This window comes from Pempheris klunzingeri, chromosome 10 (genome assembly GCF_042242105.1).
Source record: "Pempheris klunzingeri isolate RE-2024b chromosome 10, fPemKlu1.hap1, whole genome shotgun sequence".
Classification (NCBI taxonomy): domain Eukaryota; kingdom Metazoa; phylum Chordata; class Actinopteri; order Acropomatiformes; family Pempheridae; genus Pempheris; species Pempheris klunzingeri.
In genome coordinates, this window is record NC_092021.1 from 3,908,079 (window position 1) to 3,932,417 (window position 24,339).

At 44.1% G+C, this 24,339-nt stretch overlaps 1 protein-coding gene across 1 annotated transcript; it reads left to right on the forward strand.

Moving 5' to 3' along the window:
- Positions 1-670: 670 nt before the first annotated feature.
- Positions 671-24,161, forward strand: il10rb (interleukin 10 receptor, beta). Its single transcript, XM_070838131.1, has 8 exons — positions 671-774; positions 6,470-6,599; positions 7,855-8,045; positions 10,058-10,209; positions 12,417-12,570; positions 20,973-21,130; positions 21,570-21,712; positions 21,903-24,161. The coding sequence occupies exons 1-8, from the start codon at positions 714-716 to the stop codon at positions 22,129-22,131; spliced, it is 1,218 nt and encodes a 405-aa protein (XP_070694232.1). The 5' UTR covers positions 671-713; the 3' UTR covers positions 22,132-24,161.
- The last annotated feature ends 178 nt before the right edge of the window (positions 24,162-24,339 follow it).

A 24,339-nucleotide genomic window follows, 5' to 3' on the forward strand; every position in this document is an offset into this window, starting at 1 on the left:
AGGACCTCAGATTAGAGACCACAGAAATGTCCCACAGACACATCTCAACATCAGCTGTTCAGAGGAGGCTGCATGAATCAGGCCTTCATGGTCAACATGCTGCAAAGATGCTACTACTGAGGAAGAACAACGAGAGGAAGAGAAGAACTGCTTTGGCCAAGAAACACAAGGAATGGACATTAGCCCAGTGGAGATCTGCTTCTTTGGTGTTAAATCCCTACAATGGCTGTTGGGGATGCCACAACAGTTTTTGAATGTTGTATACTAGAGAAATGTGTGTTTGTTTTATGGGTGGCTAAGAAGTTATTCTATCTCTCTGGAGTATTTTATAAATGGGTTTTCTATCTCATTTGTTTAACGCTGTCTTTGTTTTACACATTGAGTTTACCTGTCTGTAAAATGTATTATACACAAAAAAAAAAAAACCTGACCTGTAAAGCATCCTGGAGTAAATGTATGATATTGGGTTATATAAGTCAAATGAACTCGATTGGAATTTAGTCACACGTTACTTCATGTTAAAGACAAATACTTCAAAACTAAGTCATCTAATGCTTTTATGTTCGCTCGAACGGGCTGTTATTTTGAAAGTGCAACCGGAACCCGCATTCCCAAATCACTAGTTGCGTCTCCGGTTGGGTGTCGAGCTGAACCTGGTTGTTCCAGTCGACGACTGAACAGCATGAGCTCCAGTACCTGGAGAAGTATCAACCATGTCCTGTGTTCGTCTGCTCTGCCTTCTCTTCTTGTCTGCGTGCCTCCAAGCCAAAGCTGGTGAGTTATTTTGCTGGCTAACATGCCGACGTCGAGCGTGTCTGTTTCAGACGGGTGTGTAACGTGCAGTTAGCTAACGTTATTTTCACCATTACGTGTCGTCTTGATAGCTCTATGTGAATTTCTCCAAACAGGTACAAGCAGTAACTAGCTATGCTACAGGCCTAACGTTACTACAGGCTGCTAATCTACTGTGATTTGAATTGTATCCAGGAAACCAGGTCTCAGGTCTTAAATAAGCTATTAGCTTATTAGCATGTCATTTTTGTTAGCTAACGTTAGCCTTACAGTAAGAGACAACTTGATGTTCTGACTGGAACAGTTGAACAGATTAGTGTCTAACAGGGAAGCCAGCATCCACTGCTGTGCCATCATTGTGGTGTTATCAGTGGACAATCAAACTCTTAAGTATGAGACCCAAACAGTGTAGCTGCTAACAATCAGCTTATACAGAACATGCAAAGTGCAAATCCAAGATCCTTGTCGTCGGTTGTGCTAAAACAAAAACAGAAAGTAGATTCTCTGTGTGGGCCCTCTGCCAGATCAGATTGATGTTGGCTTAGAGAGAAAAAAAGAATTCAAAATGGAATCGTTTAGGCAACATGAGGGGTGAAAGCATGTGCAGTCAAATGGTGTAAAAATGGCAGTAATTACAATAATCTTTCTGGCATGATTGTGGAAACAAATGTTTTTTTTTATTTATTTTGTGAATAGTAGTAACAGCAGCTGTAACTGAAATGTGTCTGTCCATCTTAGTACATGACCTTTTATCTAAAAGTGTACCCACATTGGCCCCTGAAATGCCCAGAATGCAGCATCAAATGACATTGAATCCCAAGCTAAGTATATTTAGTGCTGAAACAGAATTTGATCACTTTATGAATTTGCCACCTCATATTTGTTAATGCCAGATGTCAGTCCATCTCAGAGATAGTCATCTGGATGTGTCTGCATACTTTGTAATGTGCTGCACAATGCCTCTCACTCATAACGCTTCTGGCACCAAACTCAATTGGTAAATTTTGGGGAAAAAATCTGTTCTAAAACTTCCAAGAAACCCTGTGGTGGGGAAGTTTTGCTTTCACCAGCCACAGGGGCCAGCTAATAAAAGCTTCTGCCCATCCTGTGAGATTGGACTTCAGTCAGTAGATTTTCTGTGGAATATATGCTCAGTCTACAGTAGGGTAAATGTGGCTTAGAAGTATGATTTAGAGCAGGGGGGTCAAACTCAATCAAAGAAAGGACCAAAATTCAAAAAAACGGTCTAAGTCGCGGGCCAAACGGGCTCAACATTTATTGAAGAGCCAAAAAGTGACTATTTTATTATAGTATATAATGTAATAATATATATTTTATTCAGAAATATGAATTTAAACAGCCAAACTTTTCCTCAATAAAATGAATAAAATTTGTAATTATTTTTTTCGTTCTAGCACCGAATGTTTTGTCTCATAGTGTCGTCTTATGTTATATTCTTTTATTAAGATAAGATAAGATATTCCTTTATTTATCCCACAATGGGGAAATTTCAACGCCTACATTACGCCTACATTACGCCTACATCAGCTCCACAAACAAGACCCACAGGTTTACCTCCGATAGACAAGCAGATAAAACTCTGCTGTGAAAGCCCTTTTGTTCAAAGTCCTCTTTTCCTTTAGCCATTTATTTTGGGGGCTAGCTGAAGTGTCACTATAAAAGCGCTGACGGTGCATTGATCCGCTGATCGGATCATTATACCAGTGGGAAGAGGGGCTGCTGCACGGATCTTGACTAGCGCGGCAGCTGTTCAGTGCATTGTGGGATTTGTAGTATGAGAGGTGGGAATGCTATTTACTGGCAGAAGTTTGTTAATAGTCACATGAAATTATCTCGCGTATATAATCGAGTTTGACACCCCTGATTTAGAGGTATGAATTGTTAAGACCTACACCCCATTAAAGCGTGACGGATTCCTTTAATTTCATGAGAAAAAGGCACATCAAGGTGCTGGGTGGAGCAATAGGATGTAAAATAATAATAAAAAGGCATGTTTTCGAGCTTGCCCTCTCTGTTCCTCTATTCAGTATCCTGTGATACAGTCATGACTCCCCCAAGGCTTTCTTCTCCTTTTTCAAAGAATGAAGTTTTATCTGGCCAAGCTCTTCCTGTCCTTGGAGTAAAAATGAAACAGGAGTGATATTAATTGTGCTTGTGTGTTTTGAAGAGGAGGGGGAGTTGGCTTTAGTTGAGCCATTCTTACTTTTTTCACATCTCTTCCAATTCTGAATAGACAAACGTGTGCAGACAGAAGAAAATCCTGCTTTCATGGTTCTTCTATGCTATGTTTGACAAAGTATGGTTACACTATTTACCCATGTCTCGTTTAAACAGAACTCTGTTTGATATACTGTCTTGACCTGAATAGAAGACGCTAAGTTTTCTGGAAGTTAATGTTAAAAGTGTTTTTGAACAGAGGGATCACCACTATAAAACAGGCTGCTACAGAGTGTGTTGCATTATGGGCTGTTTACAGCCTTATTGTTGCTGGGATGGCGAGAGTCAAGTCTGTTCTAGGCCTTCATAGTGTTTTGTTAGGCTACAGGCTCATGTAACATGTTATACTGCTGCAGAGGAAATAAATGCATGAAAGGTCATATTTCACCTTTAGGAGAGAAATGGCTTTGAGGATGAGGACTTTTTTTGGACTAATAATATCTCAGGGAAACTTGACCTTTTTCCACAAACAGGTGTTCAGGTGGCTATCACAGAATAGTGAATGTGTGATTGAACTGTGTTTTTTGTTTGTACTGCTGTACTCAGTTCTCCTTTGCAAAATATCCCTGTGAGATCATCTGATTGAATGGCAAGAAATAGACCACATGAAGTCGTGTGCATCTACTTTACCCCTTGTTGTTTCTCTCACTCGGTCGTCGTTGGGTTTCAGTTTGACGGGGCTTGTTTCACTGTGTGAGTCATTCACTCAAGATGGTGTGCCACACCTTGATAATCTGGGCCAGTGTCTTAGCGCTATAGATACTGTACGTACAGATACAGGCTCAGAAGTTGAATATAATACTGCTTTGCAAATGCCAGCGTCTGAACAATGAGATGTTTTTTTTCAAAAGTAGACACACCACAGATGTCTTGTTTTGCTCGATCAACAGTCCGAAATCCAAAGATACAAGATTCCTTCATTAGTCCCACGGTGGGGAAATTCACTGTGATTTACAATAGTGTAAAACAGAGATAAGAGGCAAATCCTCACATTTAAGGAGCTGGAACAGTTTTTTTGGCATTTCTGCTTGAAAAGTAAATGAAATGATTATTTGATTCTCAAAGTAGTTGTCAATAATCAGCCAAGCCTTTCAGCTCTGTGGCTAAAAAATGTGATTGTGTTTCATTATTAAAAAAATATTTTGGGGGGGTTTGAACTAGTTGTCAGACAAATCAAGACATTTAATGAGGTCACCTTTGGCTGTAGAATATTGTGGTGGGCATTTTTCATTGTTTTGTAATATTTTATAGACAAACCGATCAAGAAAATAATCGGCTATAACAACAAAAAAGATTGTTAGATGCAACCCTCCTTTTTCAGATGGCTGTCTTTTTGTCATTCTATAACGCCAACAGATTGATAGATGATCTCTGTCTTGCACAGGTAGCTAGCTGGTAGCTTGGTAGTTGTTCAGTGTAAGCAATAACTGGTAGGCACTTGTTGCAAACCTTACGCTTAATACCTTTATTAATTATAGGTTTTCGTAGATATTTAGTATAGAAAGATAAATAACAAAAGATTACAGTAAGGAAATGTGAAAAGTACCTAAAGACACGTTTGAAGCATAGACTGTGTGTTTGTGGGACAGTTTCAGAGTCATGTAAAGCCAAGTTTGATTTAGCATGGAATGTTGTATGGGTCATATAAATTGCGCTGTTGCTGAGAAATTGGAATGAGACAGAAATTGTGTAACTCCCATCTGCCAGAATCATGTCCATGGGAGACCCAACATGTTGAGACACAAACTTACAAGAGGAAGCTAAGAGGAGTCATCCTCCTACCCAAAAGTCCCTTTATTACTCCCTCAATTATTTCTTATTTTGTTGCATTAAGTTCTTGGGCAGTAATGCGGGAAGTTGAAACATCTTTCACGTGTGTTTTTCAACACTGTTTTTTGTTACTGAATTGCTTGTGTTAACAATGTTCCGTCAGTATAGATTAGAAAATGTTTTTCACAATTCCCAGTGGCTTTCATAAGCACACTGGTGTCTTAGTCTCTGAAGAGGTTTTTTGTTTTTTGTTTGTTCCACTTTCTTGAGGACACGGTGCTGTATGCTGGAAATGTTGCTTCACCTTCCAGCGTGGTTCATCTTTCTGAAATTCTCATCAAATATTACACAAAGACAAAATTAGCGGACTCTATTTTGTTCTCCTTTTGGTTTTCTAATTGACACTACTAATATTAATGTGCTTGTTTCTTTGTTTCGCTGTCTTTTGGATATTGAGCGCACTCTAGATTCTTCTCTAGACATCTAGAGAAGACATCTAGACATTTTTTTTAAATTGTTGTTTACAAATGTATATCTAAAAAAACATTCAAGGTCATGAATATGTAACTGACCTTTGTTTGAAAGCAACGGCAACAGTTAGATTTGTATTGCTTTGAAACAGATTATCTTGTAATTCAATCTCACAAATATGCAATAAAAGTTCATTTGCCACCAGGTAAGACTGTAAAGCCCCCATTTGGCATTTATAAGCAGTCTATAAACATTTAATAATGATTTACAAACTATTACGCAGTTGTAATCATTGATAATTGGTTATGTATTTGTTAACAACTGTAACACCTTCTGTAGGCTGCTGTGTAAATTATACAGACATTAATAAACCCTTCTGCTCACATTATAGTGCGTTATAAATTGTTATGTGTTGAATAGTGTTAGCGTCACCATTTTTCTCTCACTGCAGGGTACGTTGTTACAATCTCACTTGACATTGTAGTATTGTGTTTTGGCACAATGGTTCTTTTCTGACAGTTTCACATTAACACAAACACTGTGTGTGTTTGTGCTAATTTAACAACTTATGTCATACAAACTTGTTAAAGGATACATCTGGTGATATTCTGCAGACCCAAACCACCAAGTATTGTGCATATCAAAGCTGGATATCTCCCTTTCCTCAGTCCCACACACGCCCTCCTCACTGGAGTGCCAAATGTGGATTAATCAACCGCTAACTTTTTTTTTTTTTAAACTCTAGTTAACAGTTTTAGGAAATGACTGAGCCTTTTAAAAAAGAAACTATGTATTTGTGAGTCATTTTTAGGTATTTAGATTCTTCAGAAAGTATTGTATAAGTATAAGTGCCACAGATGGAAGTCTGAGAGAGACAGATTAACACATTGTTCACTTAAAACCCAAATACAGACTCATTAGATTACAAAAACACACTTATAGGTCAATGTTATATTAATGCAGAGCTCATTTTTGGAGCAAATTGGCCAAATATTTGCTGGTTCCAGCTCTTCAGATGTCAGAATTTGATCCTTTTCTTCATCGTGTACAATAGTGAATTGAGCACACTTGGATTGAATGATAATCATGATAATCATCAGATTAATTTATGGAAAACAATTATTAATTATGAAAATGTGGTTTATTGTGCTTTATTATTGAATACTATAGACATTGTTGTCATGTGACTTTGTTTCAGTTGAAGCAGAGCTGGACACACCTCAGAATGTGGTCGTGGTGAGCCTGAACACCAATTACAAACTGAGCTGGGAGTGGGACCAGAGTGCTGCCAAGAATCACAATGTTACCTTCACCACACAATACATCGCGTAAGTCTTACATACACACAAAAACCAGAAGTTCTGGGGCAGAACAGCAGGTTTGAAGCTCAGAAGGGGGGTGTCTACATTCAGGAGAGGTTTTTGCAACAAATGCGATGTGGCTCAAAGGACGGACACTGTCTACTGCTCCACCACTTTGTTCCAGAGTGAAAAGCCATGCAATTCGCCAACTTCTCCCGTTTCTCACAGGGCAATAGTAATAACATATAGAATGAGAATGTAAATCTTGCTAGCATTTTAAGCCTTCGTCTGAAACATCCTGAAACAAAGAAGTGGTTACAGGTTGACCACGGTAAAGTATTATTAGCATTTAGCACAGTGTTTTTTACATAACACTTGGTGAAATTGTTTCAGTATCAGTACTTTAAACATTGTCGGCACATTTTAACAATACTGTCATGTTTCTGAAAACATGATGGTATTCATCATGTCATTCATGATTCATTCAATCATTTTGGTCATTTTTTGTGATACAGAATCTTCATAGCGTATATAAGTATGTTAAACTGCTGTCTTTCTTTGAATAGTTCAATGCCCCTAACTCAGTAAACCGTTCAAACACCCTGCCTCCAATGGTTGTATTTATTCACCATGACTGGAAGAATCTCAACTTTTAGTAGTTTACAATAAGCATTACAGCCTTACCGAGACAATTGTGTTGCTATAGAAATGTGAGTATTGTTTTTTCTTAAGTCTTGTCTATTAAGTGAGACTGGTGAGAATAGAACTTTTTTTGAGCTCTGGTGGTCTGATGCGGTTTGTCAGGAGTGAAAATGTAATCCAAAGCAACTACAGGAAACGACTTGAAAACAGAAGTCTTTACTGGCAAACACACATGCGTTGATTTATTGCCAGCTGCTCCTCATGCTTGAGGAGTTGAAAGAAACAAAATGAAGTGAAGGCAATCTGCAGTTTTCAGGACTGCAGGATTACAAGAGAGCGATTTTTTTTTTGAGGGAATTCATAATTTCAGAATTTGATAAACTGAGATGGTTTTCCCTTGTGCAATGTTTCAGACTGAATTAGAAATAAATGCACTCATGACAAATTCAGACCAGTTTTTACCATGTAATGAATTAGCATTTCAGAGTTACTCAAAAAGTTGTGTGTATGAATACAGTGGGATTTTATTCTAGATTTCTCAGAGAACCTTATATTTCCTTTTACTCTTTATGTCTACTTATGTCTGTTTTGAGTTGCCATGATTGATGCTTTAGACTTAACTTTTTTCTCGTCCCTACAGGAGGTATAAACTGAAGTCCAAGAAGAACAATCCAAACTGGTTCATGGCATGTGAGAAGACATCACACAGGTCATGTGACCTTACAGCGTTCAACCTGCACTACCTGGGCATCTATGTGATACGTGTACGAGCCAACTTGAACGGGAGTCACTCTGACTGGGTGCTGAAGGAATTCTGCCCTGATAAAGATGGTGAGAGAGAGGAATGAGATGAAGGGCAGGAGTGTGAGGTGACGATGAGAATGAGAGAAGGAGTTCCTCCAAATGTTTTGGCAGACTTACAGGAAAGACGTATATGCAACCCTACGGTAACACGTGATCTCAGGTGGTGCACCACAAACCATCAGAAATGAAACAAACAGGCTTTGAGACACAAAGACGTGCAGCTGAACCAGAAAGTGATATTTGAGTGTGAGCAGCAACAGTGGCCTTTGTGTGTGATCATGCAAGAAGAAGTGATCATCTCCAACATGATCGACCACAGTTTCACCAAGTTTTAGAAAATCACGCAGGAAGACGTAGCTGGAGGAGCACATTAAAACTCACACAACTCACTGCTATTGAGAGGCTTGGATTGATTTTAACGTAGTGAACGGATAACCTAATAACATAATCAGTTAAAAAATATTAGTGTTGCCTATAAGAGTTCTTGTAGAGAGTGTACCAAGAGTATAAAGCAGCAACAATACAGCGTTATCAATGGGACTTGACATATGAGGTTGGGGGTATGATGTTGGGGTCTTTGCCAGTCTACACACACCAAAAGCGGACCATTTTGCTGCAGTAATAGAGCTTGCACCCTGAATAGTGCAAATGCATGGCAGCCCCCGGACAACACTTCAGTATGGGACTGGCAGCCGTATTACATAATGCACACACACACAAACCCCCTTCTTCCAGGGAGAAACATTTGTTGTATTGGTAGGCTAAATATGATATTTTAAGCTTGTGTGTTAATGGTTAATTGGGAACAAGGGTTTTCAAAATGTATTGAAACTGTGCATTATCATTTCTTAACATACTCTTGGCAAGAACCCACACAGTGACATACTTGGATCAGAGAAAAGGTAATGGTATTGGATGCTCATATTGGTGGAATTTCAAGCAACCAGCACAAAGCCGTAAGTCTGAGTGCCCAGACCGTCTGTCTCCACGGCCACCTGCTGTTTTGCTTTATGTAGGTGCAGTAGTGCAACATGTTAACTGGCTGGGTGAGGTGGAGTACAGTATAACAGTACAGGGTGTGGCGATTCTAAAATCATTTAACCATGGTAAATACTGCGTGTGATGTCACTGCACTCTGACAAGGCCTTTCTCCAGTTAGAGGCATTCATATTGCAGCAGGGATGTAATGAGTTGGGTGTAAGGAAAGGGTTTATTACATTATAAAGCAGCCTCGGATAACTCTTACTGCAATAATAATGTTTTGTCAGTGCAGACTGCATCACTGATGTTCCTGCTATAATCACGTTGAACAGGTTTTTCTTATATGTATCTACTGGTCAAAGAATGTTTTTATTAAAACTCTTTACTTTTTAAGCATTATTCAATTATTGCAACACATTTGCTGCAAGTATTTAAATTGCCTTCTCTCGGCTCATCTTCTGAGACCCACCAAAATACACCAAAAACGGTTTTTGTGCTGCAACATTTGAAAGAACCTTCAACCTTTACAGAGTCTACACCATGTGCGCGCCATGATCAGCTGCCATGAAAGACGCATGTTGTACTTAGAGCTAGGATTTGGGTCCAAATCCAAACTTTTAGGAACAAGCAGTCCTACGTCACTCAGTCTCTCTCTACATGGAGCCCAATGACCACCTCTCAAAGGTCAGTGTGGAGGAGTCCACATTATAGTCATACTGAAAAAGGAATGGTGGAGCTTATATCAACCTGAGCTGAATGAGTGAAACCCTATTACTGAGGGGGACCCTCTGTTGAACTATTGATTTGACACTGAATGTTAGTTGTTTTGTTGATTAATCATTTTGTCTACAAAATGTCGGAAAGTAGCAAAAAACGAAAACAAATGTTTGTCATTGTTACTCAATTCCGCAATTATTTTTCAAAGGATGAATTAATAAATCAATCAAAATAATAAAAATTGTGTTGTTGGTAGGCATAAACAACATGTCTGCACCAAAAATGCCCCATATCCATCTATTGCTCAATTATATATGTTGTCTTTCTCCTGCTTCTGCTAGCTTATGTGGGTCCTCCAACCAAAGTGGATCTTTCTCTTGCTGGAAGTTTCCTGGATGTTTTCATCTCTGACCCTCTGACAAGCACCAATGTCTCCATGAAGGACAATCTCCCAGAGCTGTACTACCACATCGTCTACTGGGAAGACACACAGGTAAGGAACGCACCCCTGGAACTTATCCCTCTGACAAACTCCAGGACCACGTGTTGGACCGATGTGAACAGTTTTAAACTTGTTTGATTTTAAGCCAAATACCGGACCAGGACCAGTAATACTGAATTTTACATTCAACTGAGCTGCTCCCCATTGGAACGTAATGAGAGCAGCAATGCAGCAATGGAGGCATGATATTCTCTGCCTTGACATTTTTATGCAGTATTTACACATTGCCTGATCTGTGTGTTTTGGCTCACTCAGCTCTTTCGTTTTCCTCTTTCCGTGGGCAGCACTTACGTGTGCCCGGCCTGTTTTGTTTTTGCACTCAAACACTCCATTTATTGCCTAAACAAACACAATCTTAGGCAAGACCGTCAAAACCAGAAACCAACCTAACCCGACCAGAATATAGAGACTGAAAGCTTTTTTATACCAGCTTTATTTAACATAAATCCCCTTGTTGCTGCGTGTATTAGAGGCTTTTCGTTAAGTGATACCTCTCATACGGATACTTTGTTCACACTTCCTATTTTCTCTTCAGCCTCAAAAGATAGCTGGTGAGACGTCTGGCGCTACAGCAGCCACATAAACAAGTCAAACTCTTGGAAGCAGCCCTGTTAGCAGAGAATTTGGTATCTGTCACATATGTTCAGTAAAAGTGTTGGTTTATTGGGTTTGACTTGTGCCCTAGCAGAGGTGTTTCCTGTCTGTGCTACAAGGCAGCTGATTCTCACATGACAGAGTACACGGTTTCCTGTCTGGTGCTATGATTTCTTTGCCAATTGCTTTTATGTAAAGCAGCATGCAGGTTCATTTAAAAACTGGTTTGACCAGGAAGGTTACTTGAGTATATCCTAAAATAACACAAGGCTGACGCAGGGCTGGCGGGTGTGTCAAATTATTCTGATGAATTTGGATAAATTGTCTGGAAAATGAATATCATCACCTGAATGTGCTTTCAAATGTATTATTGGGAGAGACTAATTATATATAATTATAATTATATATTAATTATTGGAACTTTACTTTGTTGCACAGGGTCAACACAGTACGCTGTCATATCCTCCTTGCAAGTGCATCCCAAATTGTATCCAGTTCACACTTTTAATTGGGGCAATCACATGAGCTTTTATATCGGTGCATGATCAGTTCATTTTACCATCCCCACTACCAGTAGTGACACCTGTCCACTGTGCCATAGTTGTTGTGGTCAGTGACCACCAGCTCCAGGGCTGCTGCTCAGTAGCTGAGCCTGAGTGAATGGTGAAAATACACAACCAGACACCCTTATATCTCCATGTCGGTCTGACTGTGGTACCAGTCATGAAGCTGTTTGTTGAAAGAAGGATTTTTAAAGCACAAAGCAGTTTTTTGCCATCAGACAGAACATTGTCCAGACATTCGTGGGCAGTTTCTAACAGCATGCACAGTTACAAAGTGATTCTAATTGGGATCTGAGTAGACTTGAACTCAGTTTGTGTTAGGACACCAACTAGATCAGGACAGTTTTATCTTGTCAATATGTTGTTTGGGTGTAGAAAAATGCAGAACGTTTAAGTTGAATCAGCAGAAGTGAATAATGTAGTGTAGTGAGTTCCATACCGTCTTAGAAAACAATAGGTGTGGGGAGGCATTATGCTTTCGGGTTGCCCATCTGTCCATTTGTCCCATTGTCGTGAACGCGGTAGCTCAGGAACTCCTTGAGGGAATTTCTCTTAATTTGACCAAGTGAATGCTCACTTGGACTCCGCTGGAGTCCACTGGTGGGAAAATCTCAAGGTCACTGTGACCTTACAAAACATGTTTTTGGCCATAACTCAAGAATTCATGCTAGTCATGACAACATTTCACACAAACAACTAATACAACGGAGTGAGGACATTTTATGTCCAAAAGATCAACGTTGCTGTAACATCATCATTTTCTGTAAACACACATTTCGGGCCGTTATTCAGCGCCTTAACTCAGGAACAGAAGGCAAGACTGTGACACTGACTTGTTGACACTAATCTTGTTTCTGGACAGACATGCAGTTTGACTGGTTGGTGGAGGCATGCAAAGAATTCCTTCAATAATTTCCGCCACATCCTTACAGACATCCCATCAAAGATCCAAACATTGAGTGTAACTGTAGAGTGCTGTCTCGTATATAAATGAAATTCAACGTTGTGTGTTATGTATTATCTCTCCCAATCTCCCTTCAGGCCTTCAGACCCCAGACTTTGAGCACCAGTACTAACATAGTGACCTTGCCAAACATGAAGGCGTGGACCTGGTACTGTGTGACTGTCCAGACACGCTATGACTTCTACAACAAGAGCAGCAGCTTCACTCCACCCCACTGCATGCAGACCGAAGGTAATACATGTCTCAGGACACATTTACACCTGACCACCAACAGTCAGCCTGTCGTCGAGTCAGAAGTGAGTCATGAAGAACATCTTTGTCAATCATGTTTTTTCAGTTGTAATTTATTTTACTGAATAACATTGTTAGAAAGGCTCTGGAGTTTAACGCACCGTTATACTTTCTGTAATGTGCGTCTTAAGTTGTATGTTCCTTTAAGACCGGGGCATTCTGGGAGATGTAGTTTGGGAGCGGCGTAAGCTCCCGTTATGCGAGTTAAGTTTCGTTTTCATGTAGTCCGGTCCGTGTTGATGTTGGCGTGTGAGTTGAAGCGCCAGTGTGCGTTAATTGATAAAAGTAAGTGTCATATCAGTAGTTCATTAACAGACAGGCTCAAGTTGTGTTTGTTGTCAGTCATGACATTATACCTGTAACGTTGTTATCTGTAAGATATGTGTGTCTATGGGCGCCGCCATTATGTTGCGCGATGTAGCCCGATGCTATGTTAGCATGTTGATGGGGCACGTGCATGTGCATTGCACTCATTGTTTGTTTATTCATTTACAGAACCACACAAATGAAGAACAATATATTTGCATATGTAAAGAAGAGCAATACATTTACACACACACTTCAACCTGCCTGTTGTTGTGGCCTGTAATCGCCTGTGCCTGACCTCAATATAAATCATCAATCCAACCCATCCTCTCCGTGTACTGTATCCTGACCGATGCCCCGGGGGCGAATAAAGCATATATAAATCACCATACAGTCCTTTAACCTAAGCTCATCAACATTGTGGTCCTTCGAGCCGGATGCTCTATTTACCCCAGGACAACATGGAGTTTGAAGACCATCGCGGAGCAAGGCCTAAGCGTCAGACACGCCCACCAACCTACTTAGATGACTATGAGGTTAACCTTGGCAGGCACAGGCATGAGGAAGAGTGGTCAGCAGAGGAGGGTGCAGCCAAGATGACCGCCCTCAACTCCTCTCACGTTCCACATATGGACCACCGAAGGAGGGATGCTGCTCGAGATGAGGCGGACCTGTACTACCGAGAGCGGCAGATGTACAGTCCGAAACCCCAGCTAGCCCACCTACAGTATCCAGAGCAGGACCCCAGAGAGAGGATGCGAGGACCACCTTCGCTGCCTCACGTAACCCAGGAAGGCTCTCTAAGAGAGGACCTCAGGGCAATAAAGCGAGAGAGCACCATGCTACGACAGCCACAGCACGACATGCATGCCGAAGTGGAGGGACTTCGTGGTGTTCAGGCTGAACTGAAAAGGCTAGCAGACACAATAACCAGCCTTCAATATGCTCCACCGAATTCCAGCAACCACATCGACGAAGCGCCCGTCTCCAGGGAGGATGGAGAGGACTGGCCAGAACCCCCACCAAGCGTGGACATCGGGGACTATGAGGAGCAGACAGATCAACGGACAATAGATAGATTGGATCAGCTGATGCAGGAGCTACAGCTCATAAAGAACCAAACCAGAGCAGCTAGTCGCAGCAAACCATCGCAAATGAGGCAGAGCAGTCACCGCCCGCTAGGTCATGAATCTCTGTCGCCGAGCAGGGAGCCAGATGACTACAGCCGAGAGCGGTATCCATCCTACGGAGGACGCTACGCACCTCAGCCAGCTCCAACCCCTTTCACGCCTACTGCACAGCCTCTAACACAGATGGCGATGCCCTACGTCTCGGCTTCACCATGGCAGCCTCCGCACCAGTACCAGCCTGTGGCCCAGCATCCACCCCTTAGGCCAACATGCTACTATACAGCTTATGGTCCTCAGCTTCCTCCAAATCCCCATCAGAATGAATACTCACAACCTCTACCTCCACGAGTGCCATCCTATACAGCAGCATATCAGCCGCCTCCACCGGCAAAACCCCCAGGCTACGCACAGCAAGTTGCATCGATGCAGGGACAGAACCAGTGGACCCGTGACCCACCAACTGCATCTGAACAGACTTACAGGGGGCCACGCCCAACATTACCCAACTTCAGCCACAGGGACCCCTGCGAGTGGGCAAGATTGAAGATAGCCCTGGAGAACCTCTTGCCGGTTGAGGGGACTGAGCTGTTCAAGTACCAGATCCTGGTAGACCACCTAAAGCTCGAGGAAGCAAGGTTGATAGCAGATTCCTACCTCAACTCCCCCATGCCCTACCGTGACACCATGTCAGCCCTCAACGAGAAATTCGGTCAACCACACCAAATAGCCCTCAAGAAAATAGCCAGTGTCCTAGACTCACCCGATATTCGCCGTGGTGACACTGCAGCCTTCGAGCGGTTCGCCCTCCACGTGCAGTCACTGGTTGGGTTCCTGAAGACCTTAGGCACTGAAGGGGATGCAGAACTTCGCTGTGGATCCCACGTAGTAAGACTGCTAAGCAAACTACCTCCAGAACAAAGAGCAGACTTCCGTCGATGTACCCTCAGAGAGCCAGGGACCGTCCCCAGCCTGATAGATCTCGCTCAGTGGCTACAGTATGAATCCTGGTGCCAGGACTTCGACGGGCAAACGTCATCCCGAGGGCCGAAAGAGAAGCCAGCTTTCCGATCAGAGAGTCATCAGGGACGAAGGTCCGTTTCTGTCCTCCACGGTGCTAAAGAGAACACCACTACCGGAGGCTTCAAGGGGTTGAAGGGGAGAGCCAAGCCCTACTGCCCCTACTGTGAGAATGAGGAACACTTCCTCAGCCAGTGTACAAAGGTTACAAAGCTGTCGAGAGAGCAACTCACCGAGTGGATAAAGGCAAACGAGGTGCTGGCGCTGCGCAAGGCCCCACCAAGCCGCTCAGTGTGACTTAAAGAAACCCTGCAGTCTGTGCCAAGGTAAACATCTACTGGTTCTGCACGAAGTTAACGACAGATCAGCTAGACCAACAACAAAGGAGGAGAGTTGCTTGGTGAGCTCGACCAACGAGATCCTTTACGTCAACAGGCCACCAGAGGCCACTAGGGTTCTGCTCAAGGTCGTCAGGGTGCTCCTTCGTTACGGCAATCGCACCATAACAACTTACGCCATCCTGGACGACGGGTCAGAGAGGACAATGCTCTTGGCAGCAGGCGCAAAGGAGCTTGGTCTCCAAGGCACACCTGAAGACCTGCATTTAAGGACAATACGGCAGGATGTTCAGACTCTTCGTGGATCTACCGTATCCTTTTATATCTCACCTGCTGATCAACCGAAGACTAGCTTCCTAGTCTCAAGGGCCTACACTTCAACGCGTCTTGGTCTGGCCGATCAGTCCTATCCAGTGGACCGTCTACAGAAGAGGTACTCCCACCTAGTCGGCTTACCCATCAAATCCTTTCAGAACGTCAGACCTCTGGTGCTCATTGGCTCAGATCATCCACACCTGATCACCGCCATAGAGCCAGCCAGACTGGGTCCTCCAGATGGGCCTGCCGCTGTTCGGACCAGATTGGGCTGGACCCTTCAGGGCCCTGCGAGGTTCTTACGGCACCCCCTACGACCTCAGCAGTGCCTGGTGACTTCAGTCTCTCCACAAGCTTCAGAACTTTTTAAGCATGTCGAAAAGCTGTGGCAGCTTGACACTCTCCCATACAGGAGTGAGAAGATGGTAACTAGGTCGAAGCAAGACCAGGCAGCGGTAGGACTGCTGGAAGAAAGGACCATCCGAGTGGAGGTATCAGGAGTCCTGCGCTATGCCACGCCTCTCCTACGCAAAGGAGACATGCCTCGTCTTCAGGCCCCCAAAGAAGCTACCATGCCTAGTCTGCGGAGCACAGAACGGCGGCTAGCTAAAGATCCAGAGCGGGCCAAAGCCTACAGCACAGAGATCCAGAAGTTAGTGGATGCAGACTCCGTCACTAAGTTAAGCACTGAAGACATCAATCAAGGGGGCGAAGAGTGGTACATCCCTCACCACATGGTGAGCCATAACAACAAAAACAGGATTGTATTCAATTGCTCCTACCAGTACAGAGGTCAGAACCTGAACGAATCACTGCTGCCTGGACCCACTCTGGGAGCTTCACTCCTGGGAGTGCTCCTACGCTTCCGGGAACACCCTGTTGCCCTAAGCGCAGACATAAAGGCGATGTTCCATCAAGTCCGGCTCCTCCCCGAAGACCGTTCCCTCCTACGGTTCGTGTGGCGCGACTTGACTAGGGATGACCCTCCAGCAGTGTTCGAGTGGCAGGTTCTACCATTCGGCACCACCTGCAGTCCCTGCTGCGCCACGTATGCCCTGCAGCGCCATGTTGCAGACCATAGTCAGCAAGGGGACAACGTGATGTTCTCTGTCAAGAGGTGCTTCTACGTAGATAACCTCCTGCAGAGTCTGCCGACGCCGGAGGATGCCAGACAGCTGGTAGACAAACTAAGAGGACTCCTAGCATCCGGTGGTTTCGAACTTCGTCAGTGGGCCAGCAACGTTCCCGGAGTTGTGGAACACCTACCAAAGGAGGCCAGATCTGACAGTCTTGAGCTCTGGCTCGCTCAAGACAAAGCTGACTCCCCTGAATCCACCCTAGGACTCAGCTGGCACTGTCAAACCGACACAATAGGCTACAAGCATCGACCTATAGAGTACGGGGTCCCCACAATGCGGAACATCTATAGGGTCCTAGCCAGCCAGTACGACCCCTTGGGGTTCATCGTACCCTACACCACTCGAGCCAAAATGCTGGTCCGACGCCTCTGGGAGAAACAGAGAGACTGGGATGATCCTCTACTCCCCCAAGACCTTCTACAAGCCTGGAACGACTGGATGGAAGAACTACAGTTTCTGCCTCAAGTCACACTGCCACGAGCGTATGTGCCGGTTGCAGTGGACCAGGCCAGTGTCACCCGTGAAGTCTACGTGTTCACTGATGCGTCTGAACAAGCCTATGGTTCTGTGGCGTACTTGAGAACAGAAGACAGTCAAGGCCAAGTCCACTTGTCCTTCCTCCTTGCCAGGTCCAGAGTTGCGCCAAAGCGGCTCCTCTCCATACCCCGACTTGAGCTGTGTGGAGCGGTCACCGGAGCTCAACTGGCCAAGCTCCTGGAGAAAGAGCTTACGCTGAAGGTTGACCAGATCATCATGTGGACAGACTCCACAACAGTGCTTACATGGCTACAGTCGGAGTCCTGCCGGTTCAAGATCTTCGTCGGGACCAGAGTGGCAGAGATACAGGAACTGACTAGCCCACAGGCCTGGCGCTACGTGGATTCAGCTAGGAACCCTGCCGATGACATCACCAGGGGCAAGACCCTGTCAGACCTCGTGAAGCCTAACAGGTGGAGTCAAGGGCCTCCGTTCCTTCTTCAGCCTCCAGAGGGATGGCCTGTCAAGCCCAACAGCGAGCCCGCTGAGGACACCTCTGAGTTTCGGAAGTCTACATTCTGTGGTGTCACCTCTACCACCCTCAGCACGATAGGCACAGAGGTGAAGCAGTATGTTACCTGGAAGGAGCTGTTAGAAGCTACAGTACAGGAGCTGCATGGGGCGGCAGAGCAGACCGGCCCCTGTACAGCAGAAGATTACCGCGAGGCAGAGATTCTCATACTCCAACGAATCCAGCACGAAAGCTTTCCAGATGAGCTACGGCTTCTGAAAGCCGGCAAACCTGTCTCATCCAGCAGCAGATTGCTCACCCTGTCACCTGAGATGGATGAAGAGAACGGGCTCATCCGAGTAGGGGGCAGACTCCGTCGTGCTGTAGACCTTGAGGAGACCGCAGTACATCCTATTGTCTTAGATCCTGGTCACCCATCTACCAAGCTACTAATCCAAGATTTTGACAGTCGCCTGCACCATCCAGGACCAGAAAGGGTGTTTGCTGAGATTCGGCGTTCGTACTGGATCTTACGAGGACGCGAAGCAGTACGTCGTTACCAACACACGTGCGTTGATTGTCGTAGATGGAAGGCCAGACCCTCTGTACCTAAAATGGCAGACCTGCCACCTGCCCGCTTGCGTCTCTTTAAGCCGGCTTTCTTCTCTACAGGGATGGACTGTTTCGGGCCATTTCAAGTTAAAGTGGGAAGGCGTACGGAGAAGAGGTGGGGGATCATATTTAAGTGCCTTACCAGTAGAGGGGTCCACTTAGATCTCCTGAACACCATCGATGCTGATTCCTTCTTGATGGCTCTAAGGCGATTTATCGCCCGCAGAGGGACCCCAGCTGAGCTTTACTCTGATCAGGGAACAAATTTCCGGGCAGGAGAAAGGGAGCTTAGAGAGGCGTTTGCTGCACTGTCCCCAGAACTGCAACAGCAACTTGCTCAACGGAAGATCGGCTTCCACTTCAATCCGCCTGCATCACCCCACTTTGGAGGAGCCTGGGAACGGGAGATCCGTTCTGTGAAGAAGGCCCTATACACTACAGTGGGAGCTCAGCCAGTCCCAGAAGAAGTGCTACGGACTGTGCTGATGGAAGTGGAAGGGATACTTAATTCCAAGCCATTGGGGTACGTCTCATCTAACATCGCTGACCTAGATCCGGTGACACCCAATGTATTGTTGATGGGGCGGCCAGATGGATCCCTACCCCAGATTGTGTATCCAGAGACCGAGCTTTTGAACCGCCGTCGCTGGAGGCATTCTCAGATTTTGGCTGATCATTTCTGGTCCTGTTTCCTGCGGAACTACCTGCCCAGTCTACAGACTCGCCAGAAGTGGCACTCTACACCAGCCGATCTTGCAGAGGGATCCGTCGTGATGATAGTGGACCCTCAGTTGCCTCGGGCTCAGTGGCCAATAGGTCATGTCATTAAGATCCATCTCAGCGCTGATGGTCATGTCCGGTCTGCGGATGTGAGAGTCGGCGATCGTGACTACACCAGACCAGTGGCAAGGCTGGTAGTCCTGCCGGCGGTTCCAACCGGCAACGAAGACGACAGCACAGACATCCACGCCACCCGGCAGTGAGACGCCAAAGGACCGTGCTGCCTTTCTATGGAGTGAATGTATTTCATACATTCGGGGCGGCTGTTAGAAAGGCTCTGGAGTTTAACGCACCGTTATACTTTCTGTAATGTGCGTCTTAAGTTGTATGTTCCTTTAAGACCGGGGCATTCTGGGAGATGTAGTTTGGGAGCGGCGTAAGCTCCCGTTATGCGAGTTAAGTTTCGTTTTCATGTAGTCCGGTCCGTGTTGATGTTGGCGTGTGAGTTGAAGCGCCAGTGTGCGTTAATTGATAAAAGTAAGTGTCATATCAGTAGTTCATTAACAGACAGGCTCAAGTTGTGTTTGTTGTCAGTCATGACATTATACCTGTAACGTTGTTATCTGTAAGATATGTGTGTCTATGGGCGCCGCCATTATGTTGCGCGATGTAGCCCGATGCTATGTTAGCATGTTGATGGGGCACGTGCATGTGCATTGCACTCATTGTTTGTTTATTCATTTACAGAACCACACAAATGAAGAACAATATATTTGCATATGTAAAGAAGAGCAATACATTTACACACACACTTCAACCTGCCTGTTGTTGTGGCCTGTAATCGCCTGTGCCTGACCTCAATATAAATCATCAATCCAACCCATCCTCTCCGTGTACTGTATCCTGACCGATGCCCCGGGGGCGAATAAAGCATATATAAATCACCATACAGTCCTTTAACCTAAGCTCATCAACAAACATCCTGCACTTTCATATTTTAAGGAAATAGCTCTTTAGTTTGTACGCTGTTTTTATACTACTCCATTTTACCTTCCATACAGTTAAGCATAAAAGTTATAGTTGTACATTAAGTATTTCCGACCAATTCTGTCAGTCAAAAGCTGCAAAAAGCAGACAGCGTCTCTGTTATGACCCAGGTCATAATAATACAAAGGTGTTTTTGGATGACTGTTTCTGTTGTGTTTCCTCCCTGCCTGACGGTGGCGCTAAGGTTTATTTTTTGAATGTTATTCAAAGTTCAACATTGTGGAAATCATATTCATTCATTTGGACCTAATGTTTGAGCGGTTGTGTCAGCTCTCCTGTACCATCTGAAGCACATATGTCGCACAGACGTGCAAGATTAATGTTGCTGTACCACAAGCCTGGACCATTATAGTCTGCATGATGTCTAAACAACGTTTCGATTACAAGATAAGTGGATATGCAGAGGGCCAGCACAGTTTCTCCCCAAAATACAGCCTGTCCCCAGTGGCAGCTTTCACACATTGTGTAAGCCTGACCTGGCAGCCCTCGGTTGTAACCATGAGCTCAGCTTCTACGTAGCCATTTCAGGACGCATTACAGTACATATTACAGAACATATACTACTGCTGCATAGATGTCTCATGGGCACGAATGAATCAAAAAGTCAAACGTAATCAAAGCCAGAGAAAGCTCCAGAGTCCTTCCTGCATCAGCATGTGTGTGTGTGGTTTTATAGAGGTGATAATTATAATTATACCGTGTGTGTGTGTGTGTGTGTTCACACTAACAGGTGCTACTCCGTGGTGGCAGATCTTTCTGTACTTCCTGTTGTCTCTGGTGATTTGCTTCCTGGTTATGCTGTTCTCACTCTGCGGCTCTTTTTGGTGCTACAAGAAGGTCAAGTCGACGGTGTACCCCTCCATCCAGCTGCCTCCACAATTCACAGAGGTATGCAGCCACGGCACACCACATATTTATTACAGCTTTGTCTGTGTGCAAGTCTTATAGAGATCATTTATTATTATTCATGATAATAATTATTAATAATTCTATCAATTTTTTTAAAGTCATACCTGCTAAATTTCAGGCGCACTGGTGCAACCAAAGAAAATGTTTTGTTGCTCTTGGCTCTTGGTTGCACCCTGTTTTTTTTTTTTTTTAATAACCTAGCTTTTATTGTCCTAGATCTTTAACGAACCTATAGATACAATTTTCAATTTTCAATTTCAATTTATTTGTATAGCCCGATATCACAACAGTTGTGTTGCTGCGTACAACGGACCAAATCATCTTTTAAATCTTTATATATATATCATTAAAGTTTACACATTTAATTCCACCACAGTGCTTCATCTTAATCTCTCATCCCTCCTTCCCTCCCAAACAGTATCTATGCGACTCTCCTGGATCCGACATTCCTCGCCTCCTCACCTCCGATTCAGAATCGGAGCTCTTATGTGATATGGTGACGGTCTGTCCAGTCTTAGAAATCCATGACCCCCCCCCTGAGGCTCTGGAGCCAGACAGCAGGTGGGTTTAGTCTCTAATGCTACATCAGCTTATGTATATAGAGCACAAGTGCATTTAATCAAATGACTTATCTGTTTGGCTTTCTGTTATTCTACAAGGGTTTCAAGCCACAGTGTACATATAATAATGTGTATATACTTTTTTGGCAGTGTGTAAATGAATAAATACGTTTTGGTCATTATTTTTCCAGTGGTAGACACAGTCGTCAGGACAGCAGCGGCAGTGGAGACTCGGGAGTTTACTCCGCCGGCGGCAGCTCCGGCCTGCAGCAGCCAAACAGCAGTCAATCCGATGCTTTGGCCGAAGGGTCCTGGCAGGGCCCCTTTGACTTGACGCAGATGAAGATGGGGCCCATTGCTCCAGGGCCCAAGAGTCGACTTCTGATGGCAGATGAGGGTATTGTAGATATGTGTGTCTGAGGGCATGCATGCAAAGAGACGTCTGAGAAGATTGGGAAGCGTGGATGATACTAAGGAGACAGAGGTTAATGGAAAGCGCGCCTCTCCTCCAGCTGTTACTGTCAGACACGGAGACAAACGTGTCGTGTCTACTTTCAAAAAGAAAGAACAATGTGGAGAAAACATGAGATGGTGAGTGACGCTGTGATTCATTCAGTGTTTCCAGCTTCCAAGGGTGATGGGTGTTGATGTATCCTTTTTACAGATGGAACTGCTCACCTGGCCTACTTTATGGTGCCTACCAGGAAGTAGGGTCAGTGTATAAAAACGTCTTACATTCTCTTCACCTTGTCTCAAGCCGCCACTGTGAACGCTGCATTCATGCAGTGAGTGGTTGGCAGGTTGCCTTAACCTGACAACAAGTATTTTAATGAGTCAACATAATTAGCTTATTAGGTAGCATTAAATAAATCTAAAAGCAGGTGAAGTCAGAGTGTATGATTGATACCAACAGCTGATGCACTGTTCTCAAAGTACCTCTGCAGCTGCAGAGAAGTAAGGAGCATGAATGAAGTAAACATCTTTTTCAGCTCCACTAAACTGCAGTTTTAGTGTCCGTAGAAGTGTACGTAGCTTTTGTATCTAAAAATCGAAGCCAGTGCATCAGTAACTTCTTCTGCAGGGGTCATAAAACCAAGATGGTGGTTTTGAAATGACCCAAGCAGGGATTTCTGTTGATACCCAACAGACAGATCCTCCATTTTAAGCAGTTCTGTGTTGTGTTCCTGTGTGTGAAACAAAATTACTAAAGGAGGAAGAGGTTTATTTCTGTCCTTTCTGGCTTTTTCTATTTCTCATCTAATTGCAAAGATATAGATAGATAAGATATAGCACCTTTCTAGTCATTTCAATTTCCATCACATCCTCATTCACACATCATTCATTCAGGAGGAATCTTTTTCACTCACATTCACACACTGAAGCCGTGCTTCAGGAACAAGTTGGGGTTCAGTGTCTCGGCCAAGGACTTCCTCATTCTGACTCATAGGAGCCGGGGATCGAACCAACTACCGTTTTTCGACTGATGGACGACCCACTCTACCTCTGAGCCACAGCCGTCACTATTAGTGGTCACTATCATGTAGGCAAAGTCTCTGTTTGTTGTGTGCATGTTGAAGAAGCTCATATTGATGTAGTCGTATTTGAGTACATTTATGATTCTTATAGAATCTTGATGCCATATTAGTTTGTTCTTATGCAATATTTTATTTGTATCAAAGATATTTTCCTCATTTGCATTTGAGCCACATGATTTTGACCCCTGTCTTTCATGCTTCGAAGGAGAAAGTTACTTGTGTCCCTCACAGTTGTACATACAGCTGCAGTTATTCTTGTACAGTATGTTCACATCTTACTTTTAAAGCACATTTATCTAAATCACCTATTCTGTGACTTCACCTATAGACTATAAGGAAGCAAAGCAAACCTATTTTGTGAATGGAGAGGGCTGTCTCTGCTCTGTGTACTTGTATAGTCTACTTCCATCCATGTCATCTGCTTCAGAGCAACAAACATGGATCGCCTCATCCTGAATCTGCAACGCAAGGACGTATGGGTGACATCTTTAGGCAGCAAGTGTTGGAGTGGGTCTACAGAAACCAGATCAGTATGTAGAACGTGATGGGAAGATGTCAACTACACAATATGAGTTTATGGTCATTTTGAGATTTCAAAGACCTTAAAAATATAAAAACAGCCTTCCAAAAGCTTGTAGAAATCTGTTTAACTTCCTGAAACTTGATTTAGTTTGGCTTCACGAACCTACAGTTTCCAGTCTGCATTGCCTCATTATGTTGCTCATCACTGTCTGTTGTAACGTCTGCTGAAATCGTATATATAAGCATATTGTGAATCGGCGTGCTGGTGAAGTGCGTGTGCACAAAGCCGTGGTGATGTCTGTGTTTCTGCTCTCACATCCACCAACTACTGCATCTGCAGCACCTGTGTCGACGGACAGTCATTCAGTGAAATAAATCACTTCTAATGCCAAACCTTGGTGTCAAAGTGTGGCTTTGAGTGTGGCTTCTCATCCACCCACACACACACACACACACACACACACTCACACTGAGCCCCACACTGTACACTGTTTAACGTGGCACATTGATCCCAGAGTTAGTACAAATCTTTGTAGCCATTGGCTGTAGTACACAAGTCTGGGCCAGAGAC